The 21,722-nt window shown below is 42.1% G+C and overlaps 1 protein-coding gene across 3 annotated transcripts in view; it reads right to left on the bottom strand.

Moving 5' to 3' along the window:
* Positions 1-21,722, bottom strand: part of TEK (TEK receptor tyrosine kinase) — a 50,427-nt gene that overhangs the window by 7,477 nt on the left and 21,228 nt on the right. For all 3 annotated transcript variants that reach the window (XM_067553171.1, XM_067553172.1, XM_067553174.1), the window contains 15 exons: positions 21,532-21,642; positions 20,378-20,530; positions 18,230-18,361; positions 16,678-16,818; positions 15,830-15,958; positions 14,796-14,950; positions 13,426-13,558; positions 10,361-10,522; positions 8,771-8,905; positions 7,341-7,634; positions 5,376-5,675; positions 4,649-4,806; positions 3,143-3,353; positions 1,389-1,499; positions 528-718 (listed from right to left, as the gene is read on the bottom strand). In XM_067553171.1, the coding sequence (XP_067409272.1) occupies positions 528-718; positions 1,389-1,499; positions 3,143-3,353; positions 4,649-4,806; positions 5,376-5,675; positions 7,341-7,634; positions 8,771-8,905; positions 10,361-10,522; positions 13,426-13,558; positions 14,796-14,950; positions 15,830-15,958; positions 16,678-16,818; positions 18,230-18,361; positions 20,378-20,530; positions 21,532-21,642 (2,516 nt within the window). The remainder of the gene's footprint in view (positions 1-527; positions 719-1,388; positions 1,500-3,142; positions 3,354-4,648; positions 4,807-5,375; positions 5,676-7,340; positions 7,635-8,770; positions 8,906-10,360; positions 10,523-13,425; positions 13,559-14,795; positions 14,951-15,829; positions 15,959-16,677; positions 16,819-18,229; positions 18,362-20,377; positions 20,531-21,531; positions 21,643-21,722) is intronic.

The following is a 21,722-nucleotide window of genomic DNA, read 5'->3' as shown; positions in this document are numbered from 1 at the left end:
TGGAATGTCGCTGTTTCAAAAAGTGATATTCCCAGCGCATGAAGCAACTTGAAAGTATGCAAAGAAGCAGTGAAACAGTACATTTATTGTGATGAGGTCGCCCTTTCATTCGATTATTCTTTCCTGTTTTAAGCTGCGAGATGATATGACCTACAAGGCATTCAGAATAAAAGGAAAGAAACAAATTCTAGAAAGAAATATTTAAGCTAAAATGCATTCTTTGATGATAATCTTGAGTTTCATTCACATTTACCGGTGTGGGTCTTTTAAGTGTTGCATGTGTGCTCAGATAATATGGTGATGAGAGCCTTATAAAGAAGTGAGTGAGTGAGTGAGTAGATAGATAGCTCCATGTTCTAGAAGAAAGAAATCTGAGTTGGAGGAACAAATAACTCATTGAAGAAATGTATAAAATAGGAGTTATGGCATAGCACTAACATTGCATACTGAATATGGTGACAAAAATTAGATCAAGCCCTTAAAAATAAAGTGCTGTGTTTTTAAAAGGCAAGGAGCTTAGAGCTTACCTGTTTTTGGCTTAAGTAGTCCATCCCTCTGGCCACATCTGCTGCAAAATGCAGAAGCTGCTGAGAGGACAGTGTGGAGGCAGTGCTGTTGGCAATAGCAAATGCTGGGTCTGTCTCCAGCACTCTACTTTTCCTCAGGAAATCGAGTAAATTTCCATGAGGAGCATATTCAATAGCCAGGTAAAGATACCCTAATGTAAAACAGAGAGAGCAGTATTACGTGACATGCTAAAAATGCAAAGACAGTGTCAGTGATTATGCATTTCCCCTGATTGGGCCTTACTACTACAGTATAGTATAATACAGGATTAAAAATAAAAAACCATACCCTAGCTCTCTCTGACACAGAAGAAGGAGGTAATGATGGTCATTTCAGAAAGATTCTTGTGATTTTATAGTTCAAAAACAGATTTTCATAACAGGAGTGTTGCAGCCCACCAGTTCACAATGTGGAATAGTAAGTGGCCAGATCATTAATTGGTGTAAATCAGTGTAGCTCTATTCATTCCAGTGATCCTCCCAGGTAAAGATTGGCTTATGAACCAACTTCCCGTCCAATTATTGCATTATCCCAGATTTTCCCATTAATCAAACAGATTAATTCTGCAAACCACCAAAAAGAGCTCTGCTGATAGATCACTGATTTAGCTATATTGTGTTTTCTGTTTATTATATGCATCTAAATACTTTATGTAAAAATCTGTTTATATTTTATCTTATGAATCGGGTGCCATCATCCTTCCTTTTCTGAGTACCATAATTACTTTAATATAAGGAGACTTTCTCTCCTGGACAAATATCTAATTTTATATTTTATTTTATTGAATACTTTTTACAGCTATGTATACAGGAATATCCTACCCCGATGTTCACATGCTCCCAAAAGATTTATGATATTAGGATGATGTCCAAGTTTACAAAGAACTTCCAGTTCTCCAGCAAAGTCTCTGTGATCATCCTTTGAGGCATACTCTGGAAATCAAATAAACATTTATTTATGTACTCATCTAAACTGCAGTTATAACCATGCTGTTGCTACTGTTAATTATGACAAGACTTTGGACTGCTGGTTGATGTTCAAAGGGGATGGACTCCATGATATTCCGGTCTTTAGTAAATAATAACATGATTCTTCAGTCAAAAACCAAGAGGCACCATAATGTCTTCAACAGCCACACTCAATACGTCACTCCTCTTATGGTCTAGAGACACAACATGCCTTAGCAGGTTATACAAGTCCATCAGCCCAAGAAAGAATCTGAATCATCAGATCTTGACATTGAAATCCCGAAGTATCAAAAGCCTTAAGGCATCCAATTCAAGGGTAATCGAAGTAGCCACGCAAGCTTATTCCAAGATGCATCTATAGGCTAAGACGATCGTACACCAGGAACATTTTCAAACTTGCACACTTACAAGACAGCACAAAATTAGACTTCTGTGAAGTCTGGCATAATAAACATACTGAAACCACCCACTGTTAACTAGGATGATAAAAGATCTTTCAACCTCTAAAAATGAGGAGATGACCTGAAGTATCATAGCACAGTTGTGGAATATGGCAGTATGAGACAGTAGCCTGGTTTGATACCTACCCTCCAAAATCAAAGAAACCTTGGCTACAGCTATGATTCACTTTGTCCTTAATCCAGTTTAACCCCAGTTTAAATCAATCAAAAGATTACTGTGGGAACTGGACTAAGACAAACAATCCCTAAAGAGCAAAATCAGCAATGCTTGAATCTCTGTGTTTAAAGGACAGATTATAAATATTGGGAATTTGGCTGGAGCATTGCCCCTAAACTTATTTTTTGATTGACTATATACTGTTTTTTCTTGATCCTGTTCTACTTGCTATTGTAGCCTGCATGCTGGCGTAGTTAGGGTGGTACTGCCCTTCTGAGTTATCCACACTTCGATCCGCGTTTCAGACATAAAAATAATTAAATATCATTAAAAACTCAACATTCACATTCCACAGACCAACAGCAACCATGGCATCTTTCTGCATTTAGAATGGGAGATACAACGGCCACCCTGAAATAATTGCCATCTCCCTTGGAGAATGACTTAGACAGCTACATAGCAACATCTCAGTATCTGCAGTATTCCAGGAATTATAGTGACAGTATTCTAGGTATTTCTGGAAATTAGATACCATGCTGATAAACACCTTAAAAGCAGAAAAGAGATACCCGACAATAAGTATAGGGAAATTTAAATGAGTCCGCAAACGTACTGCTACCTTATCTATTTCTTTAAGGCAAACTTAGCAAGTTTTAAAGGCTCTGTGCAATTATCACTGTGGAGTAGCAAATGATGAGCTTCTAATGAGACCCAGCTAACTAACATGTAAGATTCAGCGCTCAGTGATACCTGGTTAAACTATTAAAAACACAGAGAGAAAAAAAGCCATCACCAGGATGCAAACCTTGCCCAGGCAAAAGCAGAAAGTGGTCTTATTATTCATTCTAAATATTTAGTATTTATATTACAGTAACAGCCAGAGGCCCCAGTCAGTATCAAGGTCCTCTTGTGCCCGGCGCTGTACAAACCCAGATAACCATAGGGCCCTGGACTCAAAGACTCTACATTCTTTAATGAAAACCGCTGACCTTTCATCCTTTTGATGGCAGCATCCATTCGCAAGCCATCCTTCTTAATTCGTGCTTTAAGGACTTGTCCAAAGTTTCCCTCCCCGATCACGTCTTGAAATTTGATGTCATTCCACTCGAGGACTGGATAGATAGTGGGGTCTGGGCTGTTCTTGGCTTTCCTGCTCAGAGTGAGAGTTCCTGAGTTAAACTGGACAGCTGGCTCATCTCGCTGTGAAAAAAATTAACCAGGTGTAAGTAGCTGTTGTTTGTACCACACTCATACGGAGAAATACCACAGATCTTACTGTCCACTCAATATAATCATATGGGACCTAAGCCTCCTCTCACTTACACTGGTGAGTATTGTCTTCAGTAGAGTAACTCCTGGTTTATGCTGTCTAAATGAGAGAAGCATTATACACTTACTGACTACTTCTATAATAGTGTAGTGGAGGCTGACAGAAAGTAGGCTACCGGACTGGGTAAGCCTCCCTCTTTATACTGAACAGCTTCAATTGTAGTGTTGAGGAAGAAAGGAAGAAGAGAAAGAGAAACATCTGAGCAAACTATTACATATAGAAAACAAATCTTCTCTATGCTCTCCCTTGCCTAATCAGGCTGTGACGCATCAAATAGTCTGTTGTGAAAGAAAAGAGTGTAGGGAGAGTTTCTGGGGGACCTAACAACTGGTGATCATGGACCACACTGTCCACTGTATGAAAGAACAACTTGGGAAGATGTAACCAGTTTGAAGAGCACTTGGTCTGGCTTTATCCTGCTGCAGTCGGCCATTTTGGAAGCGAGCATGTGCTGGTGCCGATCTGAGAAAAGGCATGGACTACAGATTGCAGGAAGGCTGAGGATTCAGAAAGCTAGCAGGGATAAACCGTGCAGCTCCCTTTCCTGTCCGTCATCAGACCATGTCTCTGAGCTCTTCCGACCGCTGTTCACAATTGTCAGAGCAGCTGGTAGAGATGTGGTGCTGCCATTGGCTGGCTCCTGGTCTGCTGTGCTCAGGTCTAAAAACTGTGGAGGAGCAGTTATTGGGGCTCAGAGCAGCACTGCACTTTACAACCCCAGGTGCAACTTTAATGGAGACCGGGCCACACAGAGTAGCATGTTCACAGGTCTTTCTCCTGGCAGTGCATTTCCCCTGTCCTCACACATCAGAACCCGCACATGGGTGCTGCAAAAGAGTTAGAAGCACCAAAGCAGAAGAGGAAACATATTCACAGCTGCCTTCCTCCTCCAGGTGGACCCTCTATTTCATAACCCACAATTCAGACCTCTACAATTCCTCCTCCAGGTGGACCCTCTACTTCATACCCTACAATTCATACCTGCTCATCTTTGGGTCAGTGGTAGGAAAGCTTTACACTATTTACACTATTATTGCTAAAACATGCATTAGGGGGAAGCTTTATTCTGAAAGTCGGAAGTGGAGGAGGAGGAAACCACCAGGAAAAGACAACAGATGAGGCTGAGACGAACAAGTGCACCGACAAAGCAAAACTGGAAACCCACCACCACATTTTGGAAGGCTTGAGCCATTCTGCGCTGGAAGTTGGCTCGCTTTAACTGCAGCATGATGAGAAAGGCCAGGAGGATTGTTAGGCAGGTCATCCCTGCTGAGCCAAGGATAGCAATCAGCAGCATTTTCCCTCCCTTTGATTCATATGGAGCTGTTGAGGGGGAAAAATGGTACTTAATAGCATTCAGTTAACCCTGCCAGTCCTTTGAAGGAAGCAAATATTAGCATCTCCATTTTGCAGATACAAAAGCGGAGGCACAGAGAGCATGGGCCTAATTTTCAGAAGTGTTGAGCACCCACAGCTTCCCTGACTTCAGGTGGAACTGGAGGTGCTCTGCAGCTCTGAAAATCAGTCTGTAGATGGCCAGGTTGGATGAAATGAGCCCTTCTGGCTTTAAGTGCTAAGAATCTATGAACCATTAGGGACCCAGTAACTGGGGCACTCAAAGTCAGTGACCACTTTGGGAAATGGTGTCCAGTGTGACTTGCCCTAGGCCATGCAGTGAGCCAATAACAGAGCTGGGATTCCAATTCCAGGGCCTTTTTCTGTATGTACATTGTGTATATTTTTCTTAAAACCCAACAGAATTCAGAGCAACAAATAAAAAAAAAGCTCAGGTGTTCATAGTCCCCAGCTCTGTTCTCATCTTGCTAACCCATATGGCCTCCCAGACCACCCAGGCATGGGTTGGGTGTGTGTAGTACACTCGAGTAACCAACCTTTCGTTTCTGGCAAAGTCTTCAGTTCAAAGGACGGGTTTGGGTTGCTCAGTCCAATATTGTTCTGTGCACTAATCTGAACCAGATATGCAGTGTCTGGCTCGAGGCCCTTGAGATGGTACTGGGTGATGGTTGTGTTTTTTATTGTGATATCAATGTGGTTGTACTCAGCCTTGCCGTAAATCTTGTAGCTGATGATGATGGAGGAGATGGAATGTCCCTCAGCAGTTGACCAAGAGATGATAGCAGAAGTGTCCGTGATATTGAAAATCTTGATGTTGTCAGGTGAAGGTGGGATTCCTATGAACCAAAAAAGAACATTTTTCAGTTTACATCCATCCTTGCTCCTTCTCTCGGAGCACCAAATTCTTTCCCCAACACTCCCACTGGCTTAAACAAAACCAGGATCTGGTTGACAGCGAATAAAACTTGACTATGGTTTTATAAACTTGACATGGTGCTTTTCATTTTGGCACCAAATATTTCAATACTGCACACTTCCAGCAGAGGTTCTTGTGATATTCCCTATCCTTGCTAGGAAAAAGAAGAGACTGCTCCAGGTAATCCTAGACAAAGGGATTCCTTTTGAATTAGGGCAGCATAATGTTACCTCCCCACTGGATCAGCATCCCCCTGTGGCTCCTGTATCCCTTACTTTCCACTGCTGCAAGACCCGTTTTCCTTGTCCAGTCAAAGGCCATTAGGAAGAGTAGAAGTCAAAGGCAAAACTCTGGCAGATTTCAATGGGAATAGGATGGAGCCCCTAGCTGGTGGCCACAACCACAGCTGAAAGGCATGTTCTCCTCGGAATAAGATACCGACGGTGATATTTCAAGAAGCAGGTCACCACTGTCATGTATGTAATACACGTATGGCCCAACTGTGCAACCTTTACCAAGGTGGGTGAGTTGAGTACCTACATGAACAGTCCCACTGATCCCTAGGGATCAACTATGGGATTAGCACAAAGGCTGCAGGAGTGAGTGGTGCAGAACTGTGCCTTTCCAGCGGGAGGTACTGGAAGCATCGTGCCTCAGGCAGGCATGATGACCTCATGAGCCCCCAGGGATTGTGGCCGCGTTGACAGTATTGTGGGGGGCAGGAGGGACTATGGCCTTGCTGTCATTCTCATCCCTTCCTGCCTCCTTTGAGGATTCTAGAATCAGCATCACAACAGACCCAACGACTCTTTACACTCAGTGTAGTAAACAGACATTGCACCCTTTCCTCACCCTGTCAGTGCTTGGCAGAACTGAGCCAGATTTGGAGTGTAACTGGAGATCCTATTGTCTTGGATGGAGCTGTAGGTGTGTAGAACATCTGAGAATCAGGCCCTCAGGGTGGGATTTAGGTGCACAAGACCCCCTTGAAAGTCAATGAGACCTGTGTTCCTGAGGCCTGGTGTGTACCACAGAGTCCACCGATGTAACTCGCCACTACACCGACTTAACTCCACCTCCATGAGAGGCATAGCGCTTAGATTGATGTAGTTAGGTCGCTGCAGAATCAGTGTAGACACTGCATTGCTTACCTCGACAGTTGCTGCCTTTCAGAAGCCATTCCCCAATGCCCGCACTGACAGCACGTGCCCTGGGAGAGGACGTGCACCGCTGACACAAGAAGCATAGTGCGGACATGTAAAAGTGATTTAATTATTGCGGCAGCTGTAGGTCGACGTAACTTAGATCAGCTTAGTTTTGTAGTGTAGATATGTCCTGTGTCACTCAGGAACTTTTGGAAATCACATCCGTAGTTTCTGACTATGGGGCTGAGTTAGTTCTGACCCTCAGCTACCCCTCTTTAATAATGGCTAATAAGCAGGCCTAAATGCACCATCACAAGCACTATGTTATCAGTGCAGAGGGTTACAATTTATAGAGACCTCTAGTGACATCAGAACCTGCTAGTGGGGGGCTGGCGGGAAGAGAAAGGATTAAATAAAGCAAAGTAAATCCTGTCACTTACTGTCACTGTAGGTCCACGCATACAAATAGTCACTCCACTCTCCTTCAGACTTGGTGTTCACACGTATCCTGCACATGTACTGCCGTCTGGGTTCTAAATCATCAATAATCAGGGTGGATAAATTTCCTGGCACGCGGGTGATAACACTATGCTCACCACTATTGGCATTCACATTTGTCCTTTCCACCTCAACTTGAATGTCATCGTCTGGCTTCTGCACTATTGGCTGCCATAACAAAATCAGAGCTGTCTTGCTTTTAGGAAGGAGAGCAAGACCTTCTGGTGGAGGAAGACCTTGGAGAATTCATACAGAGAGAGAGAAAAAAGCTTGATTTTATATCCTCTGGATACTTGCACACCAAGGCTGGTCTTAAAACAATAATCTGGAACTGGCCTTCTGGTTTAGTGGTTAGTGCTCTGCCACTGCAAGAGAGGCCTGAGGTTATCCATAGTTCTAATGTTGTCCTCCATACCTAGCCGCTGGCACTTTGCTACCTGATCTAGCCCCTCTCACTGCCTACAGTTCTTATTGATCCAAGGAGAATGAGGGGGACTGAGTAACGTTATTGTCTGTTTAACAACAGAGTTCTGGGACAATGTAGGGATTAAGATAATAGACTTGAGAATTCAAACAACATTGAAGGAGATGGGGTGGAAGGAATACTAAGGAATCTAATACTCCATAGCTAGCAGATCCCTGATTGGTTGCTGGTCTGCACAAGCTCCATATAAAGAACTGTTGGTGTGGGTGTGAGCAAAAGAGTATCTTATCCCACGTCCTTCACTGGGATGGGGAGGGTTGAAAGTTTAATGATGCAATGTGGAAGTTTTTCAACATCAGGAAGTGGCCAGACCCTCTCTTTTTATTGCTGGGTCATTTCCATTTTGAGTGTTCAGTAAACAAGAGATTGTTTATTTAGTGCTTGAGTATTCAATTTCTTCCATGTTCCTTCATTCAGTAAGAGGTTCTGATTGCCAAATAGTCTTAACCTCAAAGAAGGCAACATAGTCCAATGGGAGAACAATGACTAGCAATCAGGAGAAGGGGGTTCTATCCCCAGCATTGCTGAGTACTCGCTGTATGGCATTGGGTAAATCACCTCATCTCACCAGATCTCAGTTCCCCCAGCTGTAAAATGGGGAGAATGATATTTACCCCACTTTTGCAAAGGGCTTTGAAATTCTTCCCCTGCTCCCCCATTTTCCTTTGCTTTGCTTGAGACTCCTCTGAAAAGATCTGACCCTCCCCTTGCCTCACTGTCTGAGAAACATTGTTTTGGGGCTTGGTCCACGGAAATCAACGGAAAGGCTAACGTTGACTTCAGTGGGCTTTGGCGTGCATGTAGATGAATGCGCCTGTGCACATTGCAGGGGAAACGAAGGAGGCTGATTGAAAGCTTCCCATGTGAAAAGCCAAAAGTCTTACGTACCAAGTGCAGCTGTTGTGAAGCTTGCCTCTGGCCCAGGATGCCCTTCTCCACCATCCCCTCGCCGGCTTAGCTGAACACAGAATTGATAATCTGTTTTGGGTTCTAAATTATCTAGTCTCTTGATTTTTCCATTTACTGGAAATGAAATGAGAAAGGAAAGGTAAATCCTCCATTCCATACTGAAAAACAATAAGGGATTTTCTGAGTCCTGAATCACAGCAGGGTCAGCTCTCTTGAGAGAGGTCAAGATTATAGGCTCCTCTTTATCCCCATTACTCTAGGGTGAGCTGTTTAGACGTACCTGTTAATGACCATTATGATGGTGTTGCTTATTATTTGTTAAAGCGCCAGCAATGTGCTCAGCCTTTCATAAGATGCAGAAGGGCAGATTTTTAAAAATACAAAAGTGTTCTGGGTCCTCAGTGGGAGCTTCTGGGTGCTGAGCACTTCTGAAAATCTGGCCCCTAGGAAGCTGGTCCCTGATCCAAAGAGCTTACAGTCTGATCCGATATTCAGATATGTGCACGCAAATCACGTCACTCTTGTGGCAACCTAATGACTTAATTGGCCTAGGTATTAGGAGTTCAGCTATCACAATGATGTAATATACAAGCCTGGAAAGAACCGATTAGAATCCCAACTGCCCATGACGTGTTGGTTCAAGGATCAAGAATCCACAATGTTGAGGTATCCGTGTCTCTTTTCAACAGCAGATCCCAGCAAAGAGACTTGGAGTCCAATGAAGATGATGTGAAAGGTGATATATGTTAGACTCCCTTACAATCAGGCACACTCCCTTAGATCTATTTGCACCCAGTCACTGATATGTAAGGGAAACTAAGCTGGGGTAATTTATACAGTGAGGAGTCAGAAGAAGGTGTCAGTTAAAGTAGGATGGAAGCTGCTTTAGATTACACCTTTTTACATCCTCCAGTTCATTTGCTTTGTTAGCTCCACGCCTTGCTTCTGGTCTGTCAGAGTGTGAAATACATCCCTTTAGATTCCTTTACACTCAGTGGGTCAAATTTAGAGCTGATGTGTGAAGTATGTGTTTGTAAGTTACACTTTGGTAAGTGATGTGAGTCTAGGTGTGCCCATGTAAGCTTAAGGGAGCCTTGAAAAAGTCTACGTGGCTCTAATGTATATTGGGGGCCTGGATGAAGTGGTATACTGCACCAATTTATACTGTCCTCTAGGCTACTTAAATTCACTTGACTCACTTCTGAATTTGGCCCTTGGTCTTTTGAAATGCTAGGTACGACTTGGGTACAACAGTGATAGGAGCCATATCATAACATGAGACAATGAAATAGGTAGGAGCCCACTTGCTTCTGCTACTGCTGCTGTTTTAATATCTTTTTAGCTCAATAACTAAGAAGTAAGGCTTGTACTTGCCAGCACCAGCAGTGGGCTCTGTTGAGACCTGCGAAGTAAAAGTCACTTTTCAGAGCAGAATTTTACTTTAGAGCAAACACCACATTCTAATTTTGCTTCAGCTTGATCGCAGATGAGATTTCTGTATGAGTGACAGAATGACTGCAGATGAGATTTCTGTATGAGTGATAGAATGAAAGGACTGACATCCCTTACCTTCCACAGACATCCAGGGCTGATAACCCTTAGCAGGCTTATACAGGAGCTTGGTTGACACAATCGGTCCATCACCAGTATGGGGGTCAGCATTGATGTCGATGGTGAGAAAATTATGTCCACTGTCTATCATCTTTGGTGCATACTGAGGCACGGGAGGAACTGAGCAAGAATATGACTATTAGACAAGATCTTTTATTTGCCTGTATTAATAAAACTCTGGCCTCTACCTGGATTCATAGGAATACAGGAATTGCCAGATTGTATCAGATCAATGGTCCATCTACTCCAGTACCCTGTCTCTGTCAGCTGCTTCAACAACATTTCTCTGTGGCAGGGGAAGTTTCTTCCTAACTCCCATTAGTTAGAAGCAGGCTTACAGCCTCAAACATGAGGATTTAGATTCTTCCCCAAATGCCTGGGTTGTTTTTTTTTTTCAATCTTTACCATCACATTCATTTGCCAATTCATAAAAATTATAATGCAGAAGGTGGCTGTTTAAAGTAGAACTGTTTTTATATTTTGGATGTAGATGTTTATTTAAACATTTCCCTGCCCTGTTGTCAATAAAAACACATTTCAATCTTGTGCCAGTCTATGAGAACCAGAAAGTGAAACATTGCCCAGGCTGAGTGAAATGCCAAGAAAGTAAACAAACACCATCCACCACGAGATTTTTAAAATTCTTTCAGATGTAATAATCCCAGGTGTTAGAAGTAACAAGAGTAAGAAAGAATGTTAAAATATGGGTTTTGATCTAGATAGTGCCCCCTTTGGTCAATATGCTCCCTACTGTAAGGGTCCTATCTTTATAACCCTTACTCACTTTGAGTAGCACTTACTTATATACCCTGATTTTTAGAGGTGCTGAGTGAGACACAGAGGCTCATTGGTAGTTCACTTCTCTGTGTCAGGCCTGACATACTTGCTACACCTAACACACGGTTGTCATGATATATACTGAAAAGGTGGCATGTAATGTATCACTGAAATATTATTAACTCATCGATCATTAATATTCTTGCATGATGTTTGTATATGTGTATACAAAGAGTGCTAGAATTATGTTCTTAAAATGTGTTTGGCAAGCAATGCATAAGCTCAGTCTGCCTTAGACAAAGGACTGTGTATTTGCTTGTCTGACCAACTGGGTCATCAGGCAGACACAATGAAGGTATATTTCCAGAGAAAGTAAACAAAGCCATCAGCTTAGTGAGGAGGGGAGATAGCCTCTTGACTATCAAAACAGAGGATCTGAATCTCACATGAAAAGCAACTGAATCAACTGGTAGTATAACAATACTACTGCATTACAAAAGTGTATCGAGTAAGGTCTTTTATGAAAGGCCATGACACACTAGTTGATTAATATCATTGTGAAATATATGCATTAACACTACATGAGGAATTACGGCTACTCACTGATATTATGCTTAAAGTCCGTGACCAACACAGGCAGAAACAGCATTATGGAATCAAACCAGTGAAAATCCCATTTTTGTGCAAATCAGCAGGGGAATGGAAAATCAACAGGCAGCCTTCCTGCCTCTTGTAACAGGGTCAATGAACTTTGGGAAGACAGCATGGCATCTACATCCCAGCAGGAGAGAGATGCTTGGGCTAGGCTTACTTTTCAAAGAATACATTTAAAAGTTTTACCAGACTATAAAAAGAAAGGGGAGAGAGAGCCCGATAAAATCCAAGGGGCCAGAGCTCTTCAAATCACAGAACATTGGCTCTGTAGTCTCTGGGAACTGTATATAGTTGAGACACCTGCTTAGGCAAAGACTGCAACTTGCTGAAATTAAGTTTTAATCTTAGAAGAGTATTTTTACTTCTGCTTGCTTGTAACTCTTTCTATCTTTACTCCTTATACTTGGTATCACTTAGACCTTTGACTTTTAGTTTAATAAACTTGTTTTACTTTTACAATAAAGTTCACTGCCGTATAAACCAATTCTGTGCAGTGATTGAAGTAAGAGTGTTTGTCAAACCCCAGTTAAATTAGTAAGCTGCGATGTATTGTCTCTTTAAAGGAGCAATGAACTGAATAACTTTTTGAGTATTCCAGGAGAGGGCTGGTCAGTGTAGGGAGACGTCACTGCTCTGGGGAACTCAGGAGTTGGGGTTCACTGTCTGTTACCTGCTAGGCAAGATTTAGACTGGCAGAGCCTTGAAGAGTTTACTGCAAGACAGACAAGCTGGTGGTGACCGGGAGTTATCACTCAGCTCAGCAGTAGCAAAACTCTCATTTGCTGAGGCTGACGGGGGTGACACAGTAACACACAATTCTGGGAACCTCAGCAGGTTGTCACATTGGCAGACAGTTTTGGGGAAATTCAGGACTAAAGGGATATTGAGGGTCACTCTTTAAAAAAGAAACTGGGCAGTGGAATCCAGGGTGTGACCTACATCCTTGTATGCTGGCTGTTGGTGTCTGAGCTGTGAGCCACAGCAGCACAGCACTGAAGGCATCCAAAGTTGCAGGGCAGGCAGTAACAAAATCTCTTACTGGTCTGAGTTGAACCCCAAAGCATCAGCATGAGCACCTGTTTGCTGAAGTCCATGAGTTTTCTAGGTGCTCAGTACACATGACAATTAGGCTCCTTTTATTAAAATGATTTAATATGGATGGCAGTGCCTAATTTACAAATCTGTTTGAAGATACTTGCCCTAGTCTCTATAGAAGATTTTCCATAATATATAAAATATCTGCAATGCAGCAAGCTCTGGGTCTGTTTCACAGCTCTTTCAAGTCAATGGAAGGACTTCCATTGAGTTCAATTATATAGGCTTTAGTTCGAGTCCTTTTAGTATAGCTGGAGCATAAATGATGGAGCAGGGTAATGTACAAGGAAAGGGTTAAGTAATTGTATAAAAGAAAGTAAATATAACATAAAGAAATGACCTTATGACTCAACTCAAAGTATTATCAGATCCCTGAACAGAAACCGCTGGAGATAGAGTCTCAAGGATGTTATGGATAAGGACATTTAATAGTGTAAGCTTGCCCCTGTTAACGGAGGGATGCAAGGACATCGAAAAGCACGATTCAGAAACCTTACCTTTAACTGTAACATAGAAAGGCTCCTCTGCCATCCCTGCTACTGTCTGAACACTGCAAACCCATTTCCCCGAGTCAGGGGGCTGAATTCTATTGATATGAAACTTTGCCTCTGAGCGATTGAGTGAGATGGGCTGAAATGACAAATCATCCGAAGGATCTGAAAAACCGGACAATGAAAAACCTCCCCCATGTCACTCCTCCTCCGAATTTAGGGTCCCATCCAAAGTCCATTCATGCCACTGGAAAGTCTCCCATTGACCTCAATGGGCTTTGGATCAGGCCCTTAATACATTGCATGTATTCCTTTTACACTTCAGTCAGGAGTTTTCAAGTGCAGACAAAAAAGCCCTCATAACTTCTGATTTTCATCCCACTGTAGCTGTTATTTGCTGATTCCTGAATGTTTCACTCCCAAAGTACTTCAGGGAAGTCCAGCTTCTCTTGACTTCGATGCCAAAACTTCCATTGATTTCCTGCTCTGTGTGCACTGAGCCCACTTCCCCCATCTGTAAAATACACCTAACTCTGAAGGAAATGTAACAGCCATTGCACATCAGTGTTTTTACTCAGTTTTGTTACTACAAATGGTTGAATTAGCAACTGCAAGTCAATCAGCCAAAGAACTCAGCCCTTTTTCTGTACTGATTTTTGTAAGTGTATTAATTATTCAGAAGTCTCTGCTGAATTGTTTTGGTGATGAATTTTGAGCCCATGTGTTGTTCATGAACAGTTAATTTCAGCCATTTGTTATTTATTATTCACTGTGTTTGGCTGGTCCAAGTCACATGGGATTTCCCTACTACGTCTTAAGCTATTTAAATAGGGGGAAAACAAATGAAGAATGACAAATAGAGAATAGCAAATAGCAAACACTCTTTCACAGACAAATATCACTGTCTGTAAGCAAATTAGGGGAACTTGTATGAAGGACAAACATTCCCAAAACAATTATGCAAACAGAAGTCTGTCCACACAAAATGTCATGAACAGTGAATAAAAAGAGGCACAAACATGGCTGAACTGAGCAACCAATGGGAATTTGAACAAATGCTCACACACTTTTGCTCCATTATACAGCAAGCTCTGGACCTGATTCAGGAAAGCATTGAAGCACATGCTCAAGTCTATCCCTATAAAGATGATCATGTGCTAAGTCCTGTGTGGAATAGGGATGGTTTCCTGAATCACAACCTCTATGAGGAGCTCATGTTCGTACAAGCTGGTTGAAAATTTGGCCCTGAAAATTTCCTGGCATTTTCATACCAGCAAGGAAGTGTACTTGGTCAAAATGTCCTCAATGTGCAATAACTATCAAACAAAAATAACAACAATAAGATATAATAGAGTAGGAACCAACCAGGAATTTACCTTGAAGACAGTCCCATCTGGTTTCAACAGTTTAAATTCTTCAATAACAGGAAGTGGCTTGCCAGTGGCTGTACAAATAGGCTTAAACTCTGTGCCAGAATTGAGTTCCACATGGTCTGTCAAGTGCTTTATCTGAGGTGATATATCAGCTGAACCTGTGTAAGGAACCCAATATTCACAACATGACATCTTTTGGTTGCTTTTTCCCCTCAGAGATAAAACAGAGCAGGCTAAAACACTGGGGGCAGGAACAATATACGCACAGAGTCTTTTATAAAATAACGGGTGCCAGCTCCTCCCTGTTTCCTGAGACTATGAAGGCTACTGTGGGACTAAAACATTGGTCCCAATCTTTTTGGGCAACTCTAGCAGTTTACCAGGTAAAGGCCGAACCCCATGCTAATTTATACCCTGGACAACTGCACTGAATTCAGTGGGGTTGCCCAGAGTGTGAATCAGAAGAGAACTTAGCCCTCAGACCTCACCTGTGTCAGCCAGTGCCTACTGTCTCCCATTCAGCTATGCAAACCCTAATTTCCAGTGGAGCTAGTGTTCCTTCAAATCCCAGTCTCATGATCATAAATGTGGGGGTTAGAGAACACTCAGAGACACGGGGTGTGAGAACATGCACAGTTGAATGGGACAAAGGAAATGGTAGTTCCCCATGACCTGCGTATCATCATGAAGGGCTAGATGTGCAACCCTCATGTCAGTAAGTATTCACACAAGCAATCCCACTGAAGTCAACGTCAGAGTCAAAGCCTGTGTCAGTAAGGGTTGCATAATCTAGCTGTAAAGGAGGGAGAGGTATCCTAGACTAACACTCATAAAGCACACATGGGTGTGCCTAGCAGAGGTTGGCAGCCATTGCTTAATGCAAAGGTTTGGGAATGGACCCAAGGTTTCTGCCCTCCAGAATGAAACGGGGCAGCTGACAAGGGATATCAGCCTTGGGTGGAAATGTCACACCAGCATGAAGATTTGTTTCAATCACACTGGAAGAAGCCATTTACTACAGTGTTACCTTGCTTTACCTTCTTTTTCACATTGTAGACCGTGCCAGCCAAACTGACAGAGGCAGCCCTTAAATCTGTCACACGTCCCCCGACTGTTGCAATTACACTTGAGTTTACAGTCCGGCCCATAAAAACCAGATTGGCACTCTGCAAGCACATGTGTTCAGGACAAGTGTTAATGATGCAGAATGAATAAAAGCAACTTGCCTTGCATGCTACAAATCTTCCTCCGTTACTTCAGAATCTTACACATGAGACTCTGAAGTGAATTCATTCCAGCCAGTAGGATTGAGTTTGCAAGGGCTTTGTGGTTAAAGCATCAATATAGGGTCTCGAGAATTATGCAATAACAAAATAGAGCAAATCTGTTTCGGTACTAGTCATCCTGCAAAGTTGCCAGCATCTTATTATTTGAGTTGTGATAGAACCCAAAGTCTCCGATCAGAATTATGGTACCATTGTGTCATTGTGTGACAGATAGGAAGACGTGGTCCTTGTCCCAAAGAGATTATAATCTAATATAGTCAATGGGAGCTGAAGATACTCAACAGTTTGCAGGAAGGGGTATTGACATAACCCACTTTGATCCCTAGAAATATGATAGGATCCTCAAGGTTATAGAATTTGTTAGTTAATTTATGGGATACTGGCAATATTTTCACTTATACAGCACCTTTTGTATGCAAATCTCATATATTCCTTTGGGGTAGATGATTATTATCTTTATTTTATAGATTGGGAAATTGATAGTATGTGGACTGGGCATTAACTACCTGGCTTTGTCCCCCGCTATTGCTTTTCTTTTTGTTTTTTACACACACTAAGCAGCAGCAAACTCTTTCAAAGCATCATATCTCTGACTGTACCTTCATCACATTCCAGTCCCTTCCATCCTGTAGCACAAGAACAGCCATATGGATCTGGTAGACAGAACATATAATATTTGCAGCCTGAGTTCTCTTTACAGCTCTCTTTACAGGTTCTGCCAAATGCATTATCTCCGCAAGCTATAAAAGGGAAAAAAATGGCCCAACAGCGTCAAGTCCATGAAAGTTCTAGTTCTTCCAATGATACATCCTTAGGCAACATTAAAGAAATAGAAAAAAATGGAAAATAAATATTTTACCACCAAATATTGGGTCCATTAACATCCATAACTATGTCAATCATCAGGCAAGATTCCAGGCATGTCCTAAGCTGCTGCTACAGTGAAGATAACTTTAAGCAATGAAAACAACCTTGGATTTTCTTTAATGGTGAGAAAATATAAGAACAACATCCAATGCTTTAAAAACAACGAGTGTCCTGTAGCACCTTAAAGACTAACACATTTCTGTGGACATAAGCTTTTGTGGGCTGCAACCCACTTTGTCAGATGCATCTGATGAAGTGGGTTGCAGCCCACAAAAGCTTATGCCCACAGAAATGTGTTAGTCTTTAAGGTGCTACAGGACTCTTGTTGTTTTTGCTGTATACAGACTAACATGGCTACCCCTCTGGAACGTTTCACCATCCAATGCTTTGGATATTTAGGGCCAGATCTTCAACTGGTGCAAATCAGCATAACCCCTTTGAATTTAATGAAGCTATGATGACTTATACCAGCTGAGGATTTGACCTAGAACTTTCATCAGAACTTGACTATGGCTGAAATCTTGGACTTTTCCAACCTCGCGTGAAATCTTGGACTCACTGAAGTCAATAGGAGTTTTGACAGAATGAGGGCCAGGATTTCACCTCAGGTTTTTGAAGACTATTTAAAGAGATGTTAAGTTTTCTTTCTTTGACAACACTGTTCACAGCAAAGGGTCAAGAAAAACCTCCACATCTGCCATTGTAATTCAGAATAAAACAAAATGCTGAATATCACAGCACACATATGACACAAACTCATGAATCAATAGCCATGTTATATCCATGAGTGACATTATAGCCATGGAAGTTATAATGAAGCAAGCAAATATAATATTCAATGAACTGGACCATATTTAATTTCAAGCAGGTGAGTAGTTCCATTCGCCTAAATGGGACTTCTTACCTGCTTAAAGTTAGGTAGATGTGTAATGTTTGCAAAATCAGGGCCTTAATGGGATTTTAGTTTCCTGATTACAGGACTGAATGTATCTGTGCTATAGTAGCACAGTTCAGTTGTCAGAGTTTATTGTAGTTCAGTTCTGATGTCTTCAGTACCGTACGATAATCGGAATGGTAATGTCTATACATTCTATCATGCATCCCACATGTTAGAGAAGGCAGCATCAGGCACGCTGACTCCAAAGGCAACCGCGGGCCCTCCCCTCCTGTGACAATCAGGCCCTTAAAGCTGCAGTGGTTGGTGGGTGCGGGTTCAGTTGTAACTCTTGCCAACATTGCTGTGTACAAATAAATGATACATCTAAAGAGAGATTGTGTGCTTACCCTTCTCACATGTTTTCCCCATAAAGCCTGGAGGGCAAATGCATTCGCCGGTATGTTCATGACAGATGCCATTGTTCATGCACACAGGGCAGATGGAGCTGCACTTCGGGCCCCACTTCTGAGCTTCACAGCCTTTTATGCAAAAGTATAATAGTAAATTGTTTCGTTTCTCATACACTCAGAAACTATACAAGCCATGACAATCTTTGTGATCAAAGTGGGTAGCAATGGCTTTTATATAGCACCTCTGTGGTCAAAAAACCTTACAGACTATATACAGTATGTAAAGAGTCACTTTGTTCACTACAGAAATACAGCCGCCTCTCAAGTGGAACAAAGCAGCTGTTTATCATGACACTGCAAAACTACACAACACTTTTAAGAAAGAAAGTGAAGAAGGACTTCTCTATTTGAAACTGTAGGGAGGATTTAATGTAGGAAGATTTGCACTGTCTGGTATTTGGGAAGGATATTAAGTTTCACACTTCTGCTCTTGTGATAAATGCCAAGGACTTTGATTAGAAATACTCCAGAACTCAGAGTTACATCTCAGCTGAAGGATGCTGTGCTTAAAATATACCAGCAGGTTTAAGCTCAGCATTTCTGGCTTTGTGCCTGCAGCTGGCAATCTGAGAATTTTTCAGTCACAGTACTCTTCTTTCATTGAGATAAAAACATATTAGGGCTAATTCACCCCAGTGTATTCCACTATCTTTGCTGGAATTATACCAGAGATCAATATGGCCCACTGTTATCTTTATAAACTGTTTAAAAACAATCAATACACGTGTCAACACAAACTCCTGTCTTAATCATCATTTACCATTTCATAGGCTGATAAGCTATTAAGGGCCTAATCCTCATCTCTGGAAACAAATAGGATTTTTGTCATTGTCTTCAACAGAAGCAAAGATCAGGCCCTAAACTCCATTACAAAGACAAACGTCAGAGTACGTATGCTAGAGCTGTTCCTGCAAGATGCTGGAGCAATTGTAGGAAGCACCCAGGGCTCAGCAGTGTTCTGTACGTGACCCTTTCTCAGGAACTATGCTTCTTGTGATCTTCACAGATTCCTCTAATGCAAAGCCATGACTGTGACAGTGATGATGGAAAATTCTTGAAGCATATCCAAAAACAGAGAAACACAACTTGAGAAATCCAGTCTTGGGTTGGAATTTTCAGATTTAAGCTTGCATTTAATGTGTCGTTGTGGCATTTAGATTTCAAAAAGTCCCCAAGTCCTCTAGACAGCTAAACAGAATTTTCACCAGCTGGTGAAACCACAAAGACCAAACTCTGGGTCTTACCCAGAAGTATCTGAGATACATTCGCAACTCTTGCAAGCTGTTTGTCAATCTTAGAACACGCTTTGTTTCTTACCATGAAAAATATTTTTTCCCATAACGTAAGAGAGGCATTAAGCCTTGAAGGGCCACTTATTCTCATATACATGTTTTTATGCAGGTTACTAGAACTTCTATATATTGATGAAAATGGGTATAATAGCATGGACTGCTGGTCATCTAAAGTACATGTAAAAGAATGGAATACTGGCTTAAACAGGAGCTGTCTCACTTCAATGTCAGAAGCTCATAGTGCAAGTGTTCAAGATGTCCATCTGTAGATTAGCTTAAGCATCTAACTCAGCCAGTTGTCAGCACACTTAGATGGCTCTGTAAATAAAAATACTGAGAACTAGAGATAAGCTCATGATGAACATGACTTTGGTTCAGCCCGTTATAAAACAGGGTTCATTTACAAAGTGCATATCTTGGATTTGGATTACAAACACCTCCAAAATTCAGGGATGTTCAGATTCCATTATTGGTGTTCAAGCCCAAGTCTGCTGAAAATTGAGATGCTGAAAACTCAGTCACTCTTTGCCTTCCAAGAGCTAGGGCCAGAGTCATGCTGAGCGGCCCAAGACAGCACTTTTGAAAGCTGGACTAACACATTTCAAAAGCAGCATCAGCATACGCACAGTAGGCAGATAGGGAAAAATCCCTGCTTGGAGTAAAATGGTGTCACTTTACACCAACTGAGAATTTGGCCCCTATTTTGCTTTTACAAAGTTTGGATCTCCATTTTATCATAACGCCACTTAACAAAAAATAAAGAATGACCAACACACAACAGAGGGAAACTTACGTCTTACTATTAACCTTGTATAAGCTGAGGTGAAGGTGTTTCCTCCTATGTATCTGGCAGAGTAGACCCCTGAATCCTGCAGCTGGGCGTCAGAGCAGGACATTTCTAGCACATTTGGCACTTCATGCCTGGGCACGGAATGAATGAAAGAACCTAAGAGAAAAAAATAGAGAATAATAGAACAGCCATTTATCCATTTATAAGAAGAGCTCAGATCAGCCAGTGAGTGCAGGCATCTCGGATAAACCAAGCTGTCCATCACGCAAAACAAACCTGTTGATCAAGACATTGCAGATGACATGGTTGGGGCCCAGAACCTCTTCTTTGCCTCTCGTCCCGCCACAGAATAAGAGTTCAAAAACTCAGTAGTTGATGTCTGAAGAATGTAGGTGCAGGGGGGACAGTCACTCATTGTGCCATTAATGAATTGCAGAATTCTGCTTACTTTAGAGGATCATGTCACCTTGTGCTTTAGCTAGTCAGGCACCAGTTTATTTGTACAGCGTGGCACATCTGTATATATATGTGTAAATATTTCCTTTTATGAATCAGGTCACTTTGGATGGCCTTTGCTCTATGGTTTCACAGTTTTATCCATATATAAATGTTGGCCATTAATTGGCCCCTGATCGTGCAAAGTGATCCACAAGCACAGACCCTTACTCCCTTGTGGTATCCTGTTGGCCTCTCCCCCACTCCTTAAGCTGGAGCAAGGGGTATGCTATGTAGCCAGGGGAACCTAAATAATGTAGCAGTCAGATGCCCTGGTTCTAGAGTGCTCCGGCGCTGTGGGAGCTGGGTGGGGCAGGAGATCTTAGAAGGCAGCAAGTCAACAGAAAAAGAGGAGTGGGGCAGAAACAGTCAAAGCAGCATGGCAGAGAGGATGTTGAGGAACACAATGCAGAGGTACACGGGGAGGAGTTGCAAGATTAAAAACAGAGCTAAGGCACCACCACTGGGGAACTGGGGAGCACAAGGGATTGTGGAGGGGAAGCAAATAATTTGATCAACTCTGTTTCTAGTGCCGGCAATCTGACTCCTCCTATGAGGTACTAAATGCACGAGAAATGATTGTACAGCAATAGTGTCACCAGAAATGCTAGGAAAATACAGTGATGGTGTGTGTGTGAGAGAGAGAGAGAGAGTGTCATTACCATTTTTGTAGATCACTGCATCTTCCTCCTTTGCAATCTTTCTGATGAAGGAAATGTTCACATGTTCTCCCTTGTTTGCTGTAATAGTTAAGGCCACTGGGAGGAAGGATGCTAAAATAAAAATGGTCAAAAGATGGGATCAATGACTATAAATATAATCAATGCCTGTGATCCCCCAGGCTGAAAGCTGG

The sequence above is a fragment of the Emydura macquarii genome, unplaced genomic scaffold (genome assembly GCF_026122565.2).
Source record: "Emydura macquarii macquarii isolate MOO-44397 ecotype Brisbane River unplaced genomic scaffold, CSIRO-AGI_Emac_v2 contig_1451, whole genome shotgun sequence".
Lineage (NCBI taxonomy): Eukaryota > Metazoa > Chordata > Testudines > Chelidae > Emydura > Emydura macquarii.
Note: the sequence above shows the minus strand (reverse complement) of the source record. Positions and strands in the feature narration are given on the sequence as shown.